This window comes from Mus musculus, chromosome 7 (assembly GCF_000001635.26).
Source record: "Mus musculus strain C57BL/6J chromosome 7, GRCm38.p6 C57BL/6J".
In the NCBI taxonomy this organism is placed as follows: domain Eukaryota; kingdom Metazoa; phylum Chordata; class Mammalia; order Rodentia; family Muridae; genus Mus; species Mus musculus.
This window is the reverse complement of record NC_000073.6, coordinates 128,751,916-128,767,950: the sequence shown is the minus strand read 5'-3', so window position 1 is coordinate 128,767,950 and position 16,035 is coordinate 128,751,916. Positions and strand designations below refer to the sequence as shown.

The 16,035-nt window shown below is 42.1% G+C and overlaps 1 protein-coding gene across 3 annotated transcripts in view; it reads right to left on the bottom strand.

The window, feature by feature from the left end:
• The window catches only part of Sec23ip (Sec23 interacting protein), a 39,975-nt gene that overhangs the window by 16,886 nt on the left and 7,054 nt on the right, over positions 1–16,035 (bottom strand). For all 3 annotated transcript variants that reach the window (XM_006507519.4, NM_001029982.2, XM_006507521.2), the window contains 10 exons: positions 15,035–15,245; positions 13,708–13,901; positions 12,546–12,635; positions 10,068–10,188; positions 6,446–6,535; positions 5,420–5,561; positions 3,802–4,010; positions 2,449–2,567; positions 1,673–1,825; positions 289–384 (listed from right to left, as the gene is read on the bottom strand). In XM_006507519.4, the coding sequence (XP_006507582.1) occupies positions 289–384; positions 1,673–1,825; positions 2,449–2,567; positions 3,802–4,010; positions 5,420–5,561; positions 6,446–6,535; positions 10,068–10,188; positions 12,546–12,635; positions 13,708–13,901; positions 15,035–15,245 (1,425 nt within the window). The remainder of the gene's footprint in view (positions 1–288; positions 385–1,672; positions 1,826–2,448; positions 2,568–3,801; positions 4,011–5,419; positions 5,562–6,445; positions 6,536–10,067; positions 10,189–12,545; positions 12,636–13,707; positions 13,902–15,034; positions 15,246–16,035) is intronic.

The window sequence follows — 16,035 nt, the reverse complement described above, 5'->3', positions numbered from 1 at the left end:
GATTCTGGAGTCTGGGCTTCCGTTATTGTATAAAATAGTTGCCTAACCAAACGGTATTGCAAGCTTCTAAAATAAAAATGGGAGCCAGGCACAGTGCCTCACACCTGTAATTCCAAGAGGCTCAGGAGGCTGAAGCAAAAAGATCATGCTATGAAGTGAGTTCTAGGGTAGCATGGGCTATAGCATAAAACCTTGCCTTAGAACACACACACACACACACACACACACACCACAAAGGTCAGGTTACAAAATGTGTTAATTTATCTTGAGGGTAGAAATGAACCTTACCAGTTTGGCTGCTTTAAGTTTTACAAAATTGGCTATCTTCTTTCTAGGCCCGAGGGGTATCCCCATCTCCTTCAGGTCATCAACTGTGCACATAAGCTTTAAAGGGAAGCGAAGAACACATGAATTAATCAATCTAGAAACTGATGAGCTCAAAGTGGGACACAAAAATATTAAAAGAATCAACTGCAAGAAGCTTGGGCTTTTGTTTTAAGCCATAAATAAACCTTTCCCACGTCTGTCTCAGTTTCCTGTAGAGCACGTGTGAGGCCCTGACTTCAGTATCAGGCACCACACAAACATGTTAATTAGCCTCTCCGTTAAAAATTCTATTATTTCTAATAGAAAACATGTTTATGTCATGCAAAATTCTGAAGCTATACTGTCAAACATAAAATTAATCTCTCCCCTCAAATCTTTCCTGTCCATTCTGGTCCCAACCATCCAATTCTTTCAGGGACAACTGTTAACAATCTGCCCTCTGCAGAAATCCCTCAGGTGCATACAATAATGACATCCTCTTCAATGTGTGTGTGTGTGTTGACCTCAAGCTAACAGATCACGATCCATATGTCATATGTCATTCACCTGCTGCAGAGTTCTATAGCAGGGCTGCACAAATGAATCCACCAACATCCTGTCTGTTTGCACTGTGGCTGCTAAGGTCCCACAGTGCTAAACCAGTGTTCAGTGAACATCCCTGTAGCATTCCCAGGCATTCTGGACTTGTTCCAAGGCATTGAGGCCACCTGCTACATTCTTTCCTATAAGTCATGCTCTTGTTTGCACTGCCTGTGTGCCTGCTGCTTATCACTAGTTCAGTATAAGCTCTGACTATAAAAGCCCCTTCTGTCTGTGTCCAGGTGCTTTTCCTAATCTATCTCTGGCCATTAGGTATTGTCATACTGTACACTACATTGAAATTCTTGTCCACATATGGCACTGGGTTTTGTCTAAAAAAAAGCTTCACACATCTTTCCCCTCCAATTTTAAAAAAGCTATTTTTTTATGTTTATGTATGGACTCCTGGGTGTGTGTGTGTGGATATGTGGGTGTATGTGTCCATGTTCCAAGTGTGTGCTGATGCCCCGAACCACCAGAAGAGGGCACTTGATCCTGGAATTGGAATTACAGATAATTATGAGCTACAATGTGGAATGCTAGAAACCAAACCCCAGTCCTCTACAAGAGCAGCAGGTATTCTTAACCACAGAGCCATCTCTCTTGCCCCAGCCCCCTTTTTTTCCTATTTTTTTTTTAAACGTTTAAGTTTTGGGCTTATTTGGAATAAAATTTGATATTAAAATGCTTAAATCTTTCTTCAATTTTCAAGTTTACACAAAGGAAGAATAACTTTAAACAAAATAAATCAGGCTATTATCAATACCAGAGACTCCATATCAATCTTCTCCTTTTCAAAAGTGCTAATGTAGTCAAACAGGCTGAGTGCTTCCAGGGTTCCATGCAAAGTTAGGGGTTCTTCATCCTCAACATCAAGGTCACATGATTCATCTGACATCAGCTTTGACTCTTCAGATATCTTAATACAAAGGGGGAGAAGACAATGCAAAGTTCACACAACATTCTCACAAAAATTCTACATAAAATATGAAATAATTTTGCTCTACAAATGAACTAGTTTTAGCACTCTGCCATCTTTCACCTGGATTTTAAAATATATACATTTAGTAAATTATTCATGTTCCCATTTCCTATAACAATTTACTTTTAGAAATCCTAAGCCTTCACGTTTACTTTATAATCCATAAGGAAAAAGAATGGGAAACTCCTAGTTGTAGAGATCGCATCTTCTGTGTTGCCCAGGCTGGCTTTGAACCCATCACCCTCCCACCTCAGCCAGGATCACAGGCGAGTAAGATTGGTTTAATATATGAAAATCTATTCATGTAATCCACTACATAAACAAACTCAAAGAAAAAAAAAATCACATAATCATCTCCTTAGATGCAGAAAAAGCATTTGACAAAATATAATACCCCTTCATGTTAAAAGTATTGGAGAGTGATTCAGTTCTTCCACTGTACCGCTGAGCCTCCATGAGTCCTGACAACTGGAAACTGTTACAGGAAACAGTACAGGTTTGGGAGAAGAGCTCAGCTCCAGCTCTACCTCTCAGTGTCAACAGGGTAACTACAAACTTACCAGCTTTTCCTGAAACTGTGAATGCTTTATAACTCCATTAGAAACAGCCACAGATCCCGGAGACTTAGAGACACACATATCCCTTTGATTAGACAATATGTCAAACAGTATCAAAGAACCTAAGAAAAAGATATTGTGCTTTATAACAAAGTTAACCCAAGTATTTTTTCAGCACTAAATAAATTCTTCTGCTTTTTTTCAGTCTCTGACAGAAGTCATACAAAGATAAACTGATTAAAATCTCATAATCATAGTCAAAGGATGGCACAGCCAGTAAAGGCATTTGCCATGCAGACTTAGCAACCTGAGTTGCCTCTCCAGAGCCCATGTGTTGGCTCTTAGGTTTCTGTCAACTAGCCAGGAGCTAGAGTCATCAGCAAGCAGGAACCCTCAGCTGAGAAAACACCCCTACCAGTCAGGTAAGGAGCCATGCGGAAAGGCCCACACCTTCACGGGCAGTGCTATCTCTGGGCAGGTAATGCTGAGTGCACTGGCAAGCCAGGGAGAACAAGCCGGTAAGAAGCATTCCTCCATGGCCCCTGCTTCAGTTCCTGTTCCAAGCTCTTCTGTACTCAGGAAGTCCTGCCCTGACTTCCCTTCATGATGGACTATAACTGTACACTGAAATGAGCCCTCTTCTACCCACACTGCTTTCAATCATAGTGTTTATCAAAGCAATAGGAACCAAACTAAGGTACAATGTAACGGTGGAAGAAAACTGACCCTACAAGTTGCCCTTCGACTTCCACAAAGTCGGTGCGCACGCCCTAGGACACACGGCCATGCATGTACACGTGTGAATCTTATATACACAAGTTTTGCAGCCAGAAAAACACAAAAAACTTCTGAACAAACCAAAGAAGCAAATTCACATTACATGGGACAGCTTTACCTACACATTTTTTTAAAGAGCAACAATATTCCTATTTCATCTAATGACAAAAAACCCACACACAGCCTACCAGCTAGAGAGATGGCTCAGGGGCTGAGTGCATCCTGTTCTTCCAGAGGCCTAAGCTCGGTTCCTAGCACCCATATCCAACACTTTACAAGCACCTGCAACTCCAGCTCCAGGGACAAGCTATCCTCTTCTGACCTCCAAGGGCACCCACATTCACCCGGCACACATTCACCAGACTCAAACCTACACACATAAGTAAAATACAAATCTTAAAACAGCAACAACAAAAACGCACAGCCTTCCTCTGCTACTGGATTTGAAGAGCAAAGGCAGTCTCAACTGCAAACACTGTCCTCTGTTCACAAACCTGAGCTTTCCAAGTTTTTACACGACACAAAGCTCCACATCTGAACAACCCAAACTGTGCATCAGAGACTGCGGGGCAGCTTTACCTAAACTGTGACCAGCAACGGAGACCTTTCCTTTGAAGTTTGGGTTCCGACTCATAAAGAGTGAATGTAGCCGATTTATCTCCACTTCCACCTTTTCCACAATTGCCTGGCAGTAGGTAGGGCTGTTGTAAAATAAAACATCTAGCAGAGTCTCATTGGTAAAGTGACGGAACCGACCGATACTTGGCAAGGTAATTTTCTTGATGTTCCTGTTTTTAAAAGGAAAAAAAGTTACTGTCAGTATGTACTTTCAACTCTGAATTAACAGTTTAAAATTTTATTTATTAAAAATAAAAGTGTACAAGGTATAGATTATACATTAATCGTACAATCAACCTGTAGATGTCACAGGCTAGCTATGAGCTGATTCTGTTGGTAGAATAAGTCATAAATGGTTAAGATAAAATAATAAAGTGATCTGTGCCTACTACACTCTGAATTTCAGAATTCTACAATAGGCTGCGACGTAAAATACAGCAGAAGTGAAGACGTCCATCTTTAAATAGACAAGTCTACTGTCCCATTCTTCTTTTGACTAAAAATCTGGATGCCTGGCAAAACTGGCTGGCAGAGACAAGAGGCCGTCACACTTAGAATATGAAAGGAGTTACCAGAAACAAAAATCCTCTAAGGGCAGCTTGTGAGCATTCAGAGAGGAAGCAAGCACCTCACAGCACAGCACAATGTGGCCAGAACGCTGTCTGCAGGGTTAGCTTTATGAAAGCACGGGCCCCATCACATCACAGTGTCAATAGCTAGGAACATGCTATTAGCATTGTGTGGCAGCATAAATACTGTCTGGACCTGTGGTTTTCAAATGGGTGCGTTCAAAACTGAAGGGGGAAGTTCTGCCACAGTGCCTAGTAAATACAGTCAACATTCAGTGGCATTGATAAATGGCCTGCAGTTTAACAGTTTTATGTATGCCCACCAAGAAACTAAAAATGTAAGTCCCAAAGAGGGGTAATTTTCACCCCATGGGGGAATTTGCCATAATCTGAACACATTTGCTATCACATGGAGAAGATCTGACTGACTGTAAACTAGACAAGGATGATATTACTGAGCATCCTAGAGCATTCTCAGCAGACCCCTCCTGACCCACAGCAGGCCCCTCCTGACCCACAACAGATCAGGTGTTTTAAAGCCAGCTTCGGAGAGAGCTAGGGTGTACTCATCACATCTGGGAATCTGAATTCAATTTCCAGCATCCAAAACAAACTGTCTAAAATTTCCTAGATCCTTAAATATTTACAATAGGAATAAACACAGATACACACAGAGAACAGCCAAATAGTAACAGGCTGTGATTTGCTCATGTTGGAAGAAGCCATTTTGTATTATAATTTAAATTTGCCTCTAATTTTAGCTACTATGAAAAACAAGTTATCGCTGGCGAGATGGCTCAGTGGGTAAGAGCACCCGACTGCTCTTCTGAAGGTCCAGAGTTCAAATCCCAGCAACCACATGGTGGCTCACAACCATCCGTAACAAGATCTGACTCCCTCTTCTGGTGTGTCTGAAGACAGCTACAGTGTACTTACATATAATAATAAATAAATCTTTAAAAAAAAAAAAAAGAAAAGAAAAGAAAAACAAGTTATCAAAATCCACAAACCTGTCAACACCCGTGGCATGCCCACCCAAGGCGCTGTGCCAGTGAACTGGCAGGAACTCCACTCTGCTGACTTTCCCTTCATCTACAGACTTCTTGAAGTGTGTCTGCAGCAACTTGAGAGAAACCACCCTAAAATCATCCACTTAAAAAAAAAATTAAAGAGTAAATTATCTTAGCTTTGTAGCTAATTAATTAACTAAAATTACTGGCATTTTTTGTTGCTGTTGTTTTGTTTTGTTTTTCGAGACAGGGTTTCTCTGTGTAGCCCTGGCTGTCCTGGAATCCATTCTGTAGACCAGGCTGGCCTCAAACTCAGAAATCTTCCTACCTCTGCCTCCCAAATTGCTAGGATTAAAAGTGTGTGCCACCACTGCCGGGCTGGCATTATTAAGAAGATAAAGCTGTATGATTAAAAAATGATGACAAAATAGTAAATGAACACCTGACTGCTCAGCTAACTTTCATTGTATTTAAGGCCTAAAAAAAAATTGGTTTAACTACCTCAAACTCCCTCCTCAGCACCAGGTTCCAGGACCAACCAACTGTAACTTAACTCACTTAACTGTACACTTAACTCAGCCAAGGCCTTTCCTCTCCTAACACTGGAGGGAACAGTGACACATCCACACAAAGGTGTATCTGTGAGGCCGATGATAAAGCACAGATGTTATTTCAGACAAAAGCCTTTAATATTCTCTGGTCCTTAAACAGCCTCTGGGAGGACTCCCTATGCAGCAGCTCAGCACACAGGAGCTATATGCTGCTGCAGGGGCTCAGCCAGGTGGCTGTTGGCTAAAATGGTGAAATTATTACCATGATACCTTCTAATTCTTCAGAATCCAGGATTTTATGCAATAAGAGCAGATCAAACACAGATTAATACTTCCTACTGAACACAGAAATCTCCACTTACAGCCCCTGGCCACAAGTACACAGCTAGGAACCATCATAAAAGTGAATACTACAGAGCCCTCTATCAGCACTGGACTTGGAGTCGTCTACAAAGGAGAATGGGCTTGCACCTACCACATTCGATAATACTTCTAAAGCGCAGGTCACACACGGGCCCGATGCCGTGCACCATGAACACCAAGTGGTCAACCTGAGGCATCTCCCCTGGTAAAAACAAACAAACACATTATCAGCATAAAACACAAACATACACAAAGCTTAGCATTTGGTGTTGTTAACTAAATTGCTAAATTCTTGATATCCTTTTTATCATAAACTAGCCAAAGAAATCCATTACCCTCCCAAGCAAATATCTCTCATTACCCTGTATCAAATTAGGATACTTTGTCTAGTTTGGCAAATAGTGGTACATTAGATGGAGAAGTCAAGGAAACATCAGTTCTTCACACTCATACTGACTCTCCATAACATAGGGTTGTTTTCAGAACTCCACAGGACTGCAATGAAACTGTAGCTCCATAGTGTAAAGTGTGTACGTGAACATGGCCCTAAGCTCAATCCCCTACACAAAAAAAAACAAACAAAATCAAACACCCGCCATAGAACACTAAGCCTGACATGGACAAGCAATCTGACAATATAAAATTCTAAAGTCTTTGTTCCTAAAGTCCTTCCCCTTAATTCAAAACATTCTACGATGGCCAGCCATGGTCCTAGAACCTTCAGTACCATCACTCTAAGGCAGAGGCAGGTAGATCTCTGTGAGCTGGAGGCTAGCATGGTCTACAAAGCAAGTTCCAAGCCATTCAGAACTATACACTGTAATCCTGTCTCAAAACAAAACAAAAAACTCTAGAAGTATGGTTGAGTAAGAATGGCCACCATAGGCTTATATATGAATGCTTAGTCACTAGGGAGTGGAACTGTTTAGGAAGGACTCAAGGTGTGGCCTTAGAGGGGTTATGTCATGGAGTCGGCTTTGATATTTCAAAAGCATATACCAGGCCCAGTCACTCTCTCTGCCTTCAAAACAGGATCTAAAGCTCTCAGCTAGTTCTTCAGCCCCATGCCTGCCTTACTGCCATGTTTCCCTCCATGATGATGATGGAAATTGAAAGCAAGCCCCCAATTAAATGCTTCCTTTTCTAAGAGTTGCCTTGGTCTTGGTGTCTTTTCATGTATATGGGTACACTGTTGCTGTCTTCAAACATACCAGAAGAGGACATTTGATCTCATTACAGATGGTTGTGAGTCACCATGTGGTTACTGGGAATTGAACTCAGGACCTCTGGAAGAGCAGTCAGTACCATTGAGCCACCTCTCCAGCCCCATTGGTGTCTTTTCATAATAATAGTAGTAATACAAGAAATATCTCAAAGTTCAATCTATTTTCCTACACTATTTCATCCAGATCTCATAACACCTATTTATTTTATCTTATTAGACAATGAAATGTCTAGTATCAAAATAAAACTTGTTCTTCAGTGGCACAAAAGAGGAAAACCAAATGTGGAAGTATATACATCTGTGACCCAAGCTCTTGGGATGCTGAGACAGAAGAATTGCTGTTTTAGGCCAACCTTGACTACTTAGTAAAGACTGTCTCAAAAAGATTGGGGGCAGGGTTACTGGACAGATGAGTCAGAAGTTAGAGCATTTACTCCTCCTCCTAGAGGACCTAAGTTCAGTTTCCAGCACCGATGTCACGTGGTCACGACTGCCTATACCTCCCTCCCACTTTCGGAAGATAGGATACCTTCTTCCGGCTTCCTCAAGCATTTGCACACATACATGAGTGAAAAAATAGTAATAAATTTTTCAAAAAGCCAAGTTTGGTAGCTCCTAGAATAACCACATCACTTAGGAAGCTAAAGCAGGAAGAGCTCTGTAATTAAAGCACATCTGTTCTAAATAGCAAGTTCTAAGCCAGTCAGTGCTTCATAGTGAGGGCCTCTATCAAAATAAATGTAAATAAATAAAACAACCCTCTAAAAACCATAGGGCATAATGGTTCATGAGTACAGTCTCAGCGCTTGGGAGACAGAGGCATATGGATTAGGAGTTCAAAGTCAGCCTTGGCTGCACAGTTTAAGACTCACTTGGACTACATGAGACCCTATCTCAAAATAAAAGGTATAAAGATTTAATAGGAAAAACTAAGTATACACTATTGCACAGGATTGCCAACTAAGACCCAGGAGCCAAATCCTGATCACCGCCTATCTTTACAAAATGTTTTATAGAAACACATACACAAGAGGCAGTCCTGGGTACATAAGAAAGCTGGCTAAGCACATGCCAGAGAGTTGGCCAGGAAGCAGCATCTTCCATAATTTCTGCTTCCAAGTTCTTACCCTGACATCTATCATTGACGGACTGTAAACTGTCAGATAAAATAAACCTTTCCTTTCTAGTGGTTTTTGGTCATGATACTTATTACAGCAATACAGATCAAACTAGCACAGCTACTGAGTCTGAAATACTTCCTGTCTCGTAAACAAGCTTGCCAGCTCCTACAAGAGTAATACAGCCAAGCATGGTTTACAAACACAACCCCAGGGGCTTCTTGTCTAAATCCTAAATTCAATTCCTAACATGCACGTGGCGAGTCACAACCATCTGATCTGTAATAAGATCTGATGCCTCTTCTGATGTGTACAGACATACAAAGCATCTATGTACATAAAATACGTAAGTAAACCTTTTAAAACTACAGGGCTGGGCCATGCAGTGGTGGCACACGCCTTTAATCCCAGCACCTGGGAGGCAGAGGCAGGCGGATTTCTGAGTTCGAGGCCAGCCTGGTCTACAGAGCGAGTTCTAGGACAGCCAGGGCTACACAGAGACACCCTGTCTCAAACAAAACAAAACAAAAACAAAAAAAACAACAACAAAAAAAGCCTACAGGGCTGGAGATATGGCTCAGCGGGTAAGAGCACTGACTGCTCTACCGAAGGCCCTGAGTTCAAATCCCAGCAACCGCATGGTGGCTCACAACCATCCATAATGAGATCTGATGCCGTCTTTTGGAATGTCTGAAGATAGCTACAGTGTACTTACATATAATAAATAAATATTTAATCAATAAATAAATAAGCTGTAACTCCACATTCCCCAAAATTGGCAAAGCACTTTGTCGTAACAACACATATACACATATTACATATATTATAGAATCTGGTTTGTGTATTTTAAACCGAATTCCAAAAACAAAGACATAAAAGTAATACAATTGTGTTCTGAGGTACATGTAATCCTAACACTTGGGAGGTGGCGGCAGGGGCAGGCAGATCTCTGAGTTTCAGGACTGCCAGGACTACATAGTGAGACCCTATTTCAAATCAAAAAGAAATGTAGAACTGACAGCTCAGTGGTTCAAAGTGCTGCTTGTCCTGGCAGAGGCCACAGGTTTAGTTCCCAGCACCCACTTGGTGGCTCACAACCAACCCTAACACCCAGGGGATCTGAATCCCTCTCTGATCTCTGTTGGCACCAGACCAGCACACAGGTGCATATATGCATACATACAGGCAAAACACTCCTACACATTTTAATTAATTAATTAACCTAAAACTTAAAAAGGAGCAATACTTTAAAAAGACAGAACTGTGGGCAGCATATGGCTGACTTCTGAGCATGCTGAAGTAGTTCTGGTAACTGCATCTTTCCTCACAGTGAAGGAGGACACTGACAGAGCAGCACAAACAGGCTTTTCTCTCAAGCAAACTAAACACACCATCAGGAATTTCATCGAGGCTGTCGTCAATCCCGCGTTTTACAACTCTTGGCCTTGTCTGTCCGTCTTGGGTCGTCCCCCACTCATCTGGCACTGAAGAAGGCTGGAACTGGACAATAACCTTCAAGACACAAGATTACCACAGGCTCATTAGCAAAGTCATTTCCCAACTTAAGTTAAGCAGTATCTTGGGGGGGGGGGGGGTTCAGTTGGTCCTCAAGATGGGGTCTTAACACCCATCCCCAGATTGACTGGGATCTCTTCTAGATAAAGTTAGACCAGAATCTACAGCCATCGTCCTGCCTCTGCCTCCCATGTGCTTGGACTACAGAAATATACCACACTAAACCTGCTTCTAAGTGATGTGCTTAATATAAAAAGCCCTACGCTTCCCAATACAGATGTTATAAATGAAGAAGAACTGCTCCCCGAGCCAACTCTGTGGAGGTCCTGCTACCATTAACCATCAAAACAGCCTATCATTACTTCAGATGCTTATGCTGGGAAGCACACACCTAAATCAAAAGCAGTAGAGACTGAGTTTTTTTCCTGAGATGCTCAGCACTATAAGAATGGGAGGGGGTTATAAGTTGTGTGTGTGTGTGTGTGTGTGTGTGTGTGCGTGTGTGTGCGTGTGTGTGCGCAAATATAAGAATTTAAAAATTGAGGTAAACAACCACCAAACCCAGACACTATTGCATTTACCAGAAAGATTTTGCTGCAGGACCCTGATATAGCTCTCTTGTGAGGCTATGCCAGTGCCTTTCAAATACAGAAGTGGATGCTCACAGTCATCTATTGGATGGAACACAGGGCCCCTAATGAAGGAGCTAGAGAAAGCACCCAAGGAGCTGAAGGGGTCTGCAACCCTATAGGAGGAAAAGCAATATGAACTACCGGTACCCCCCGGAACTGTCTCTCTAGTTGTACATGTAGCAGAGGATGGCCTAGTCAGCCATCAATGTGAGGAGAGGCCCTTGGTCTTGCAAAGATCATATGCCCCAGTACAGAGGAATGCCAGTGCCAGGAAGCAGGAGTGGGTGGGTTGGAGAGCAGGGTGGGGGAGGGTGTAGGGGGTTTTGGAGATAGCATTTAAAATGTAAATGAAGAAAATATCTAATAAAATTTTTTTTTAAATTGAGGTAAAATTCCAGTTTTGTACAAGTTACCTGTTAGATTCTTTGTCTTATAAACATATCTAAAGCCAGCCAGTGCACACCCCTTTAATTTCAGCACTTGGGAGGCAGAGGCAGGAGGATTTCTGAGTTTGAGGCCACCAGCCTGGTCTACAGAGTGAGTTCCAGGACAGCCAGGGCTACACAGAGAAAACCTGTCTTGAAAAACCAAAAAATAAAAATAAAAAAATAAAAAGTAATAAAAATAATAAACATATCTAAGCCAAAAAAAAACAAAAACAAAAACAGAAAAAAAAACACTTTAAATGGCAAAATTCCCAATTAACTTACAAATTTGGTTTCAGCGACAAAAATTGATTTAAAAAAACACCTCTTTGTTTGTTTTGTTTTTCGAGACAGGGTCTCACTATGTAGCCCTAGCTAGTCTGGAACTCACTATGTAGATCAGGCTGGCCTCAAATTCACAGAGCTCTGACTTTCTCAGCCTCCAAGTGCTGGGATTAAACGCGGGCAACACAGCATTCAGTGAGGGAGAAGCTTCTATTCTCATTTGTTACCTTTGCATACTATTTATTTTTATTTCAGTATCAATAAGCATTACATACTACACTGAGTTTTGTTTCGTTTTTTACATTGTAATAGTTTTCTTGGACATAAACAAGTGTATATTCTAGCCCAAGTGATAATGGCACGCCTTTGATCCCAGCACTCGGGAGGCAGAGGCAGGCAGATCTGGGAGTTCAAGGCCAGCCTGGTCTATAGAGTGAGTTCCACAATAGCCAGGGCTACACAGAGAAACTCTGTCTCAGAAACAAAACAAAACACCTACAAAACAAAGTAAAGTAATAAACTATGATGATTATTAATTTTCTATATGCACATTGGTTTTCAAATTGTCTCCCCACCATTGCTCTCATAATCAAGGGCAGAGCTAGGAGCTCAACAGAGAGCAGACCCCGAGTATCTTCTCTAGCCCTTTGTAAAAGAGAAGGCTCAATCAAACCAAGTGAAAAATTTACTAAGCTTCTTCTTCTAAGACAATACTTAGTACCAGTTAATGTGTCACCCAAACAGGCAATCTATGAAACAAAGGTGAGTTTCCATGATTGATAATTTACTTGCCAGGTGGGGTGGTTTGGGCCTTTGAGGCAGAGGCAGGTGGACCCTGGTCTGCAAAGTGAGTTCCAGGACATCAGAGCATGAGTGAGTGAGTGAGTGAGTGAGTGAGTGAGTGAAAAAGTAACACATTTATTGTAAATAAATCACTGCCAAAACCACTAACAATGAACCATTCCCACACACACAGCAGAATGATTTTCCACCATCCTAGAAAGCAGCTTACCTTTGGGTTGTGCATAACGATAGTCTCTCCACTTGGAAACTCCAGTCTGCGGTGCCACTGATTTGTGCTTACAGCCTTTTTATACTCGGCCTGCAGAGACAGAACACACGCAATGAGGTGCAGTCAATCTGAGTCACACCGGGACAAGTGTGGAGGGCCATTGGGACTACGCTGGAGGCACAGCAGTGACGGAAGGTCTGGTTTACTGGCTGCCATCCTGTCCTGCCATCTGATTATCTGACATCAATTCTCCAGTGTTTGCTCTCACACACTCCTAATATATCCATTACATGGGGAAAATAATGGAGGTTTAGACAGTACATCAGTTTCTTAGGGCTGAACAAGCCAAGCAACGTAAAATTTATTTATTGCCTCATAATTCTTGAGGCTACCACTCCAAAATCAAGGTGACAGCTGGACACCAATTCTAGGAAATCTACACAGAGCACGCCCTCCTAACTACCGCTACAATCAAGGCCATTCAGCGCTGTAAGCCTGACTCCCACCTCTCCCTTTATCAAAGCACAGCAGCCTGTCTTTCTGAACAAGTCTGTCTTGGTGTATATAATGACACTAGCTGCATGGGGGCTAGAGACCACCCTACTCAAGTGACTTCATCTCAAATGATTCTACCTACAGCACCCTAGCTCCACACAAAGCGGCATTTGTGCGTACAGGGGCTAGTACTTCCACAGTGCTCTGGGGTGGAGGGGAGGAGACAGGCGTTAATGCTGAGACTGTACATATACAAACACAGTATTCAGCTCTACTCCTGAGTCACTGTTTTTTTTAATGTGTGAGTGTTCTGCCGGTATGTATGTGTACCATGTGCACACCTGGTGTCCTAGGAAGTCAGGAGAGTGTTAGAGCCCCTGTAACTGGAGTTACCAATAGCTATTATCTGCGTGTGAGTGTTGAAAATCAACCCTGAGCCCTCTGTAAGAGCACCCAGTGGTGTGTTTGTTTGTTTTTTAAGACAAGGGTTTCTCCGTGTAGCTCTGGCTGTCTTGGAACTCTGTAGATTTGTCTGCCTCTGCCTCTCCAGTGTTGGGATTAAAGGTTTGAACCACCAGCCTTTCCCTGTATGGAAAGCCATCTCCACTGTGAGTGCTGTCACAGAAGCCTGTCTTGTACACAAAGAAATAAAACAACCATATCATACCTCTAGTTTTTCACTGAACTCCTCTGTATAAGGAATAAATCTGCTGTCTGTGTCCCCCTTGTAAAACCAAGTACAGCGTCTCACTTCAGTTGGCTCCTCTTCCCAGTACACAGACTTCCTCATGCGGTCATAAAGGTACACATCGTAGCGTCCGCCATCCGTGCCTAGAACCACACTCTCAGGATCTGGCTGCACTAGAAACCGAGAGGACATTTTCTTCTAACGTTAGCAGGCACACTGGAAAATACGTTCATGACGCTACTAGTCAATACTCAAAGACAGACAATTAAGCTTTTTTTCTTATTGGAAAACACAAGATAATCTGTATTGCTCAAAATCATGACTTTTATTCATTTACTCATTTGCTTGCTTGCTTTTGAGGCAGAGTCTCGTTCTTTAGCCCAGGCTGCCCTCAAGCTCCCAGCAGTCCTCCTGCCCCATCCTCTCGAGTGCTGACATCACAGGAGTGCGCTGCTACAAAGAGCCAGGGCAAGTTTTAACAACACAATCAGGAGCCAACTGAAATAGTTTGAGTTTTTTTAAGTAGTAATATCACAGCAGATGTACCGTCATCCACCTGTAACCCCAGCACTTGGGATATGGAGCCAGGAGGATCAGGAGTTACTGGATAATTATAGCTACCTGGTGAGTTAGAAGCCAGCCCTGGGCTAAATGAGACCCCATCTAAAAAGTAAAACAGTGCAATAACATCAGTGTCCCGAAACGTTCCGTGAAGTACATCACTAGAGAATCCTGGCTGATACTGAAGTTTCACAATCAAATAATATCAAGAGAAAGAATCATATTTGTATTGCAAGACTACTCAGAGCCTTACCATACACCTCTGTGGCATCTCTCTCCAGAGGTAGACATGAGAATAATTATTCCCAAAACTCTTCTGACCTCAGAACACTTTTCCACACAACAGAGTTCCACAGGAAATACTTCATACCCCATAACTCCAAATGAGTAAGAGAAATAAAACTAAAACCAGGATTATGTAACGACTCTACCTCTCTGATTTAAAACAACTTTTTGGTTTTGTTTTGCTTTACTGAGACAGGGTCTAACCACATAGACAGGCAGGCTTTAAACTCATAGAGCTCTGCCCGTGCAGGGATGAGGAGGCCTATCACTGTGACCAGCTATTACTAACTGCGTCTCTGAATACTTTGCTCAATAACTCAGGATATACTTACTAATTAGTACTACCATCTTAAAGTAGGATCTGAAAACCTGCACAGATTAAGGAATCTGACAGTTGAAAACAAGACCACAGATAAATACCCTTCATTCTTTCTCTATCTCAAACGAGATGGGTACTTACCTGAATTATAGATCTCTTCAAGATTCAAAGAGTCAAGCACACTGAAAGGCATCCATAGCTGTTTATATTCTACCTCCTTGCAATAAAACCAGTGTGGCTGAACAGGTTCGTACTGGTTCTGAAGTACAAAAGGAGATGGCCCCTGTACAAGGGGTCCTGCGGGTCTGGCAGGGACTTGCTGCTGTGCTGGTGACTGCATTGCTGTGGGAAGCTGAAGGAAATTAAGATTGTCACATGTGTCCAAGAGAAATTCTGTAACCACTTCAAAATCAAATTGGTATCAGTATTAGCTATCCTACGTGTCTTTCCAGGTAACCATTTGTATCATAACTAGTATACTAGAACTTCAAATCAGCAAAGTAAACTAGACTTCTGCACACTGATGGCAAACTGACACCCACCAATGTCTCCCATGATTTTGAAATGTTTAATAAGTTTATTTTTAAATTTTTCATTCAATATAGTTTGATATCCTTTCCCTTCCCCTGATCCCTCCCCGCAGGTTCCCACTCACTCAATTTCTTGCTCTTTTTCTCTCTTAAAAGCAAAAACAAAAACTCAAATAAACAAACAAACAAAAAGCACACACACACACAAACACAAAAACAGAGTTCATTCTGTGTTGGCCAACCCCTCCTGAGCATGAGGCCTGCCCTTAGTGTGGCAGACACACCATGTGACTCCATGGAAGACAACCGCTTTCTCTCTCCCGGCCACTATCATGCACAAACAGCCTCTTGGTTAAGAGTAGACCCTAATCTGTGCCCACTTCTCCTTCTCAGTGCTGGGACTCTCAACTTGTGCTCCATGCACACGATCTGCACAGGTCCCATAATTTTTAAAATCTTTTGATCACCCATATTTCTCGATCCAACCCCTCCATTTCCAAGAATGTAAATATTTAAAGGTTAGTCTAACTAACACATACACACAGAGAGAGAAGAATTTCCATACACATTAAAAAATTAGTAGAGACCAGGGCAGTGGTGGCTTCTGCCTTT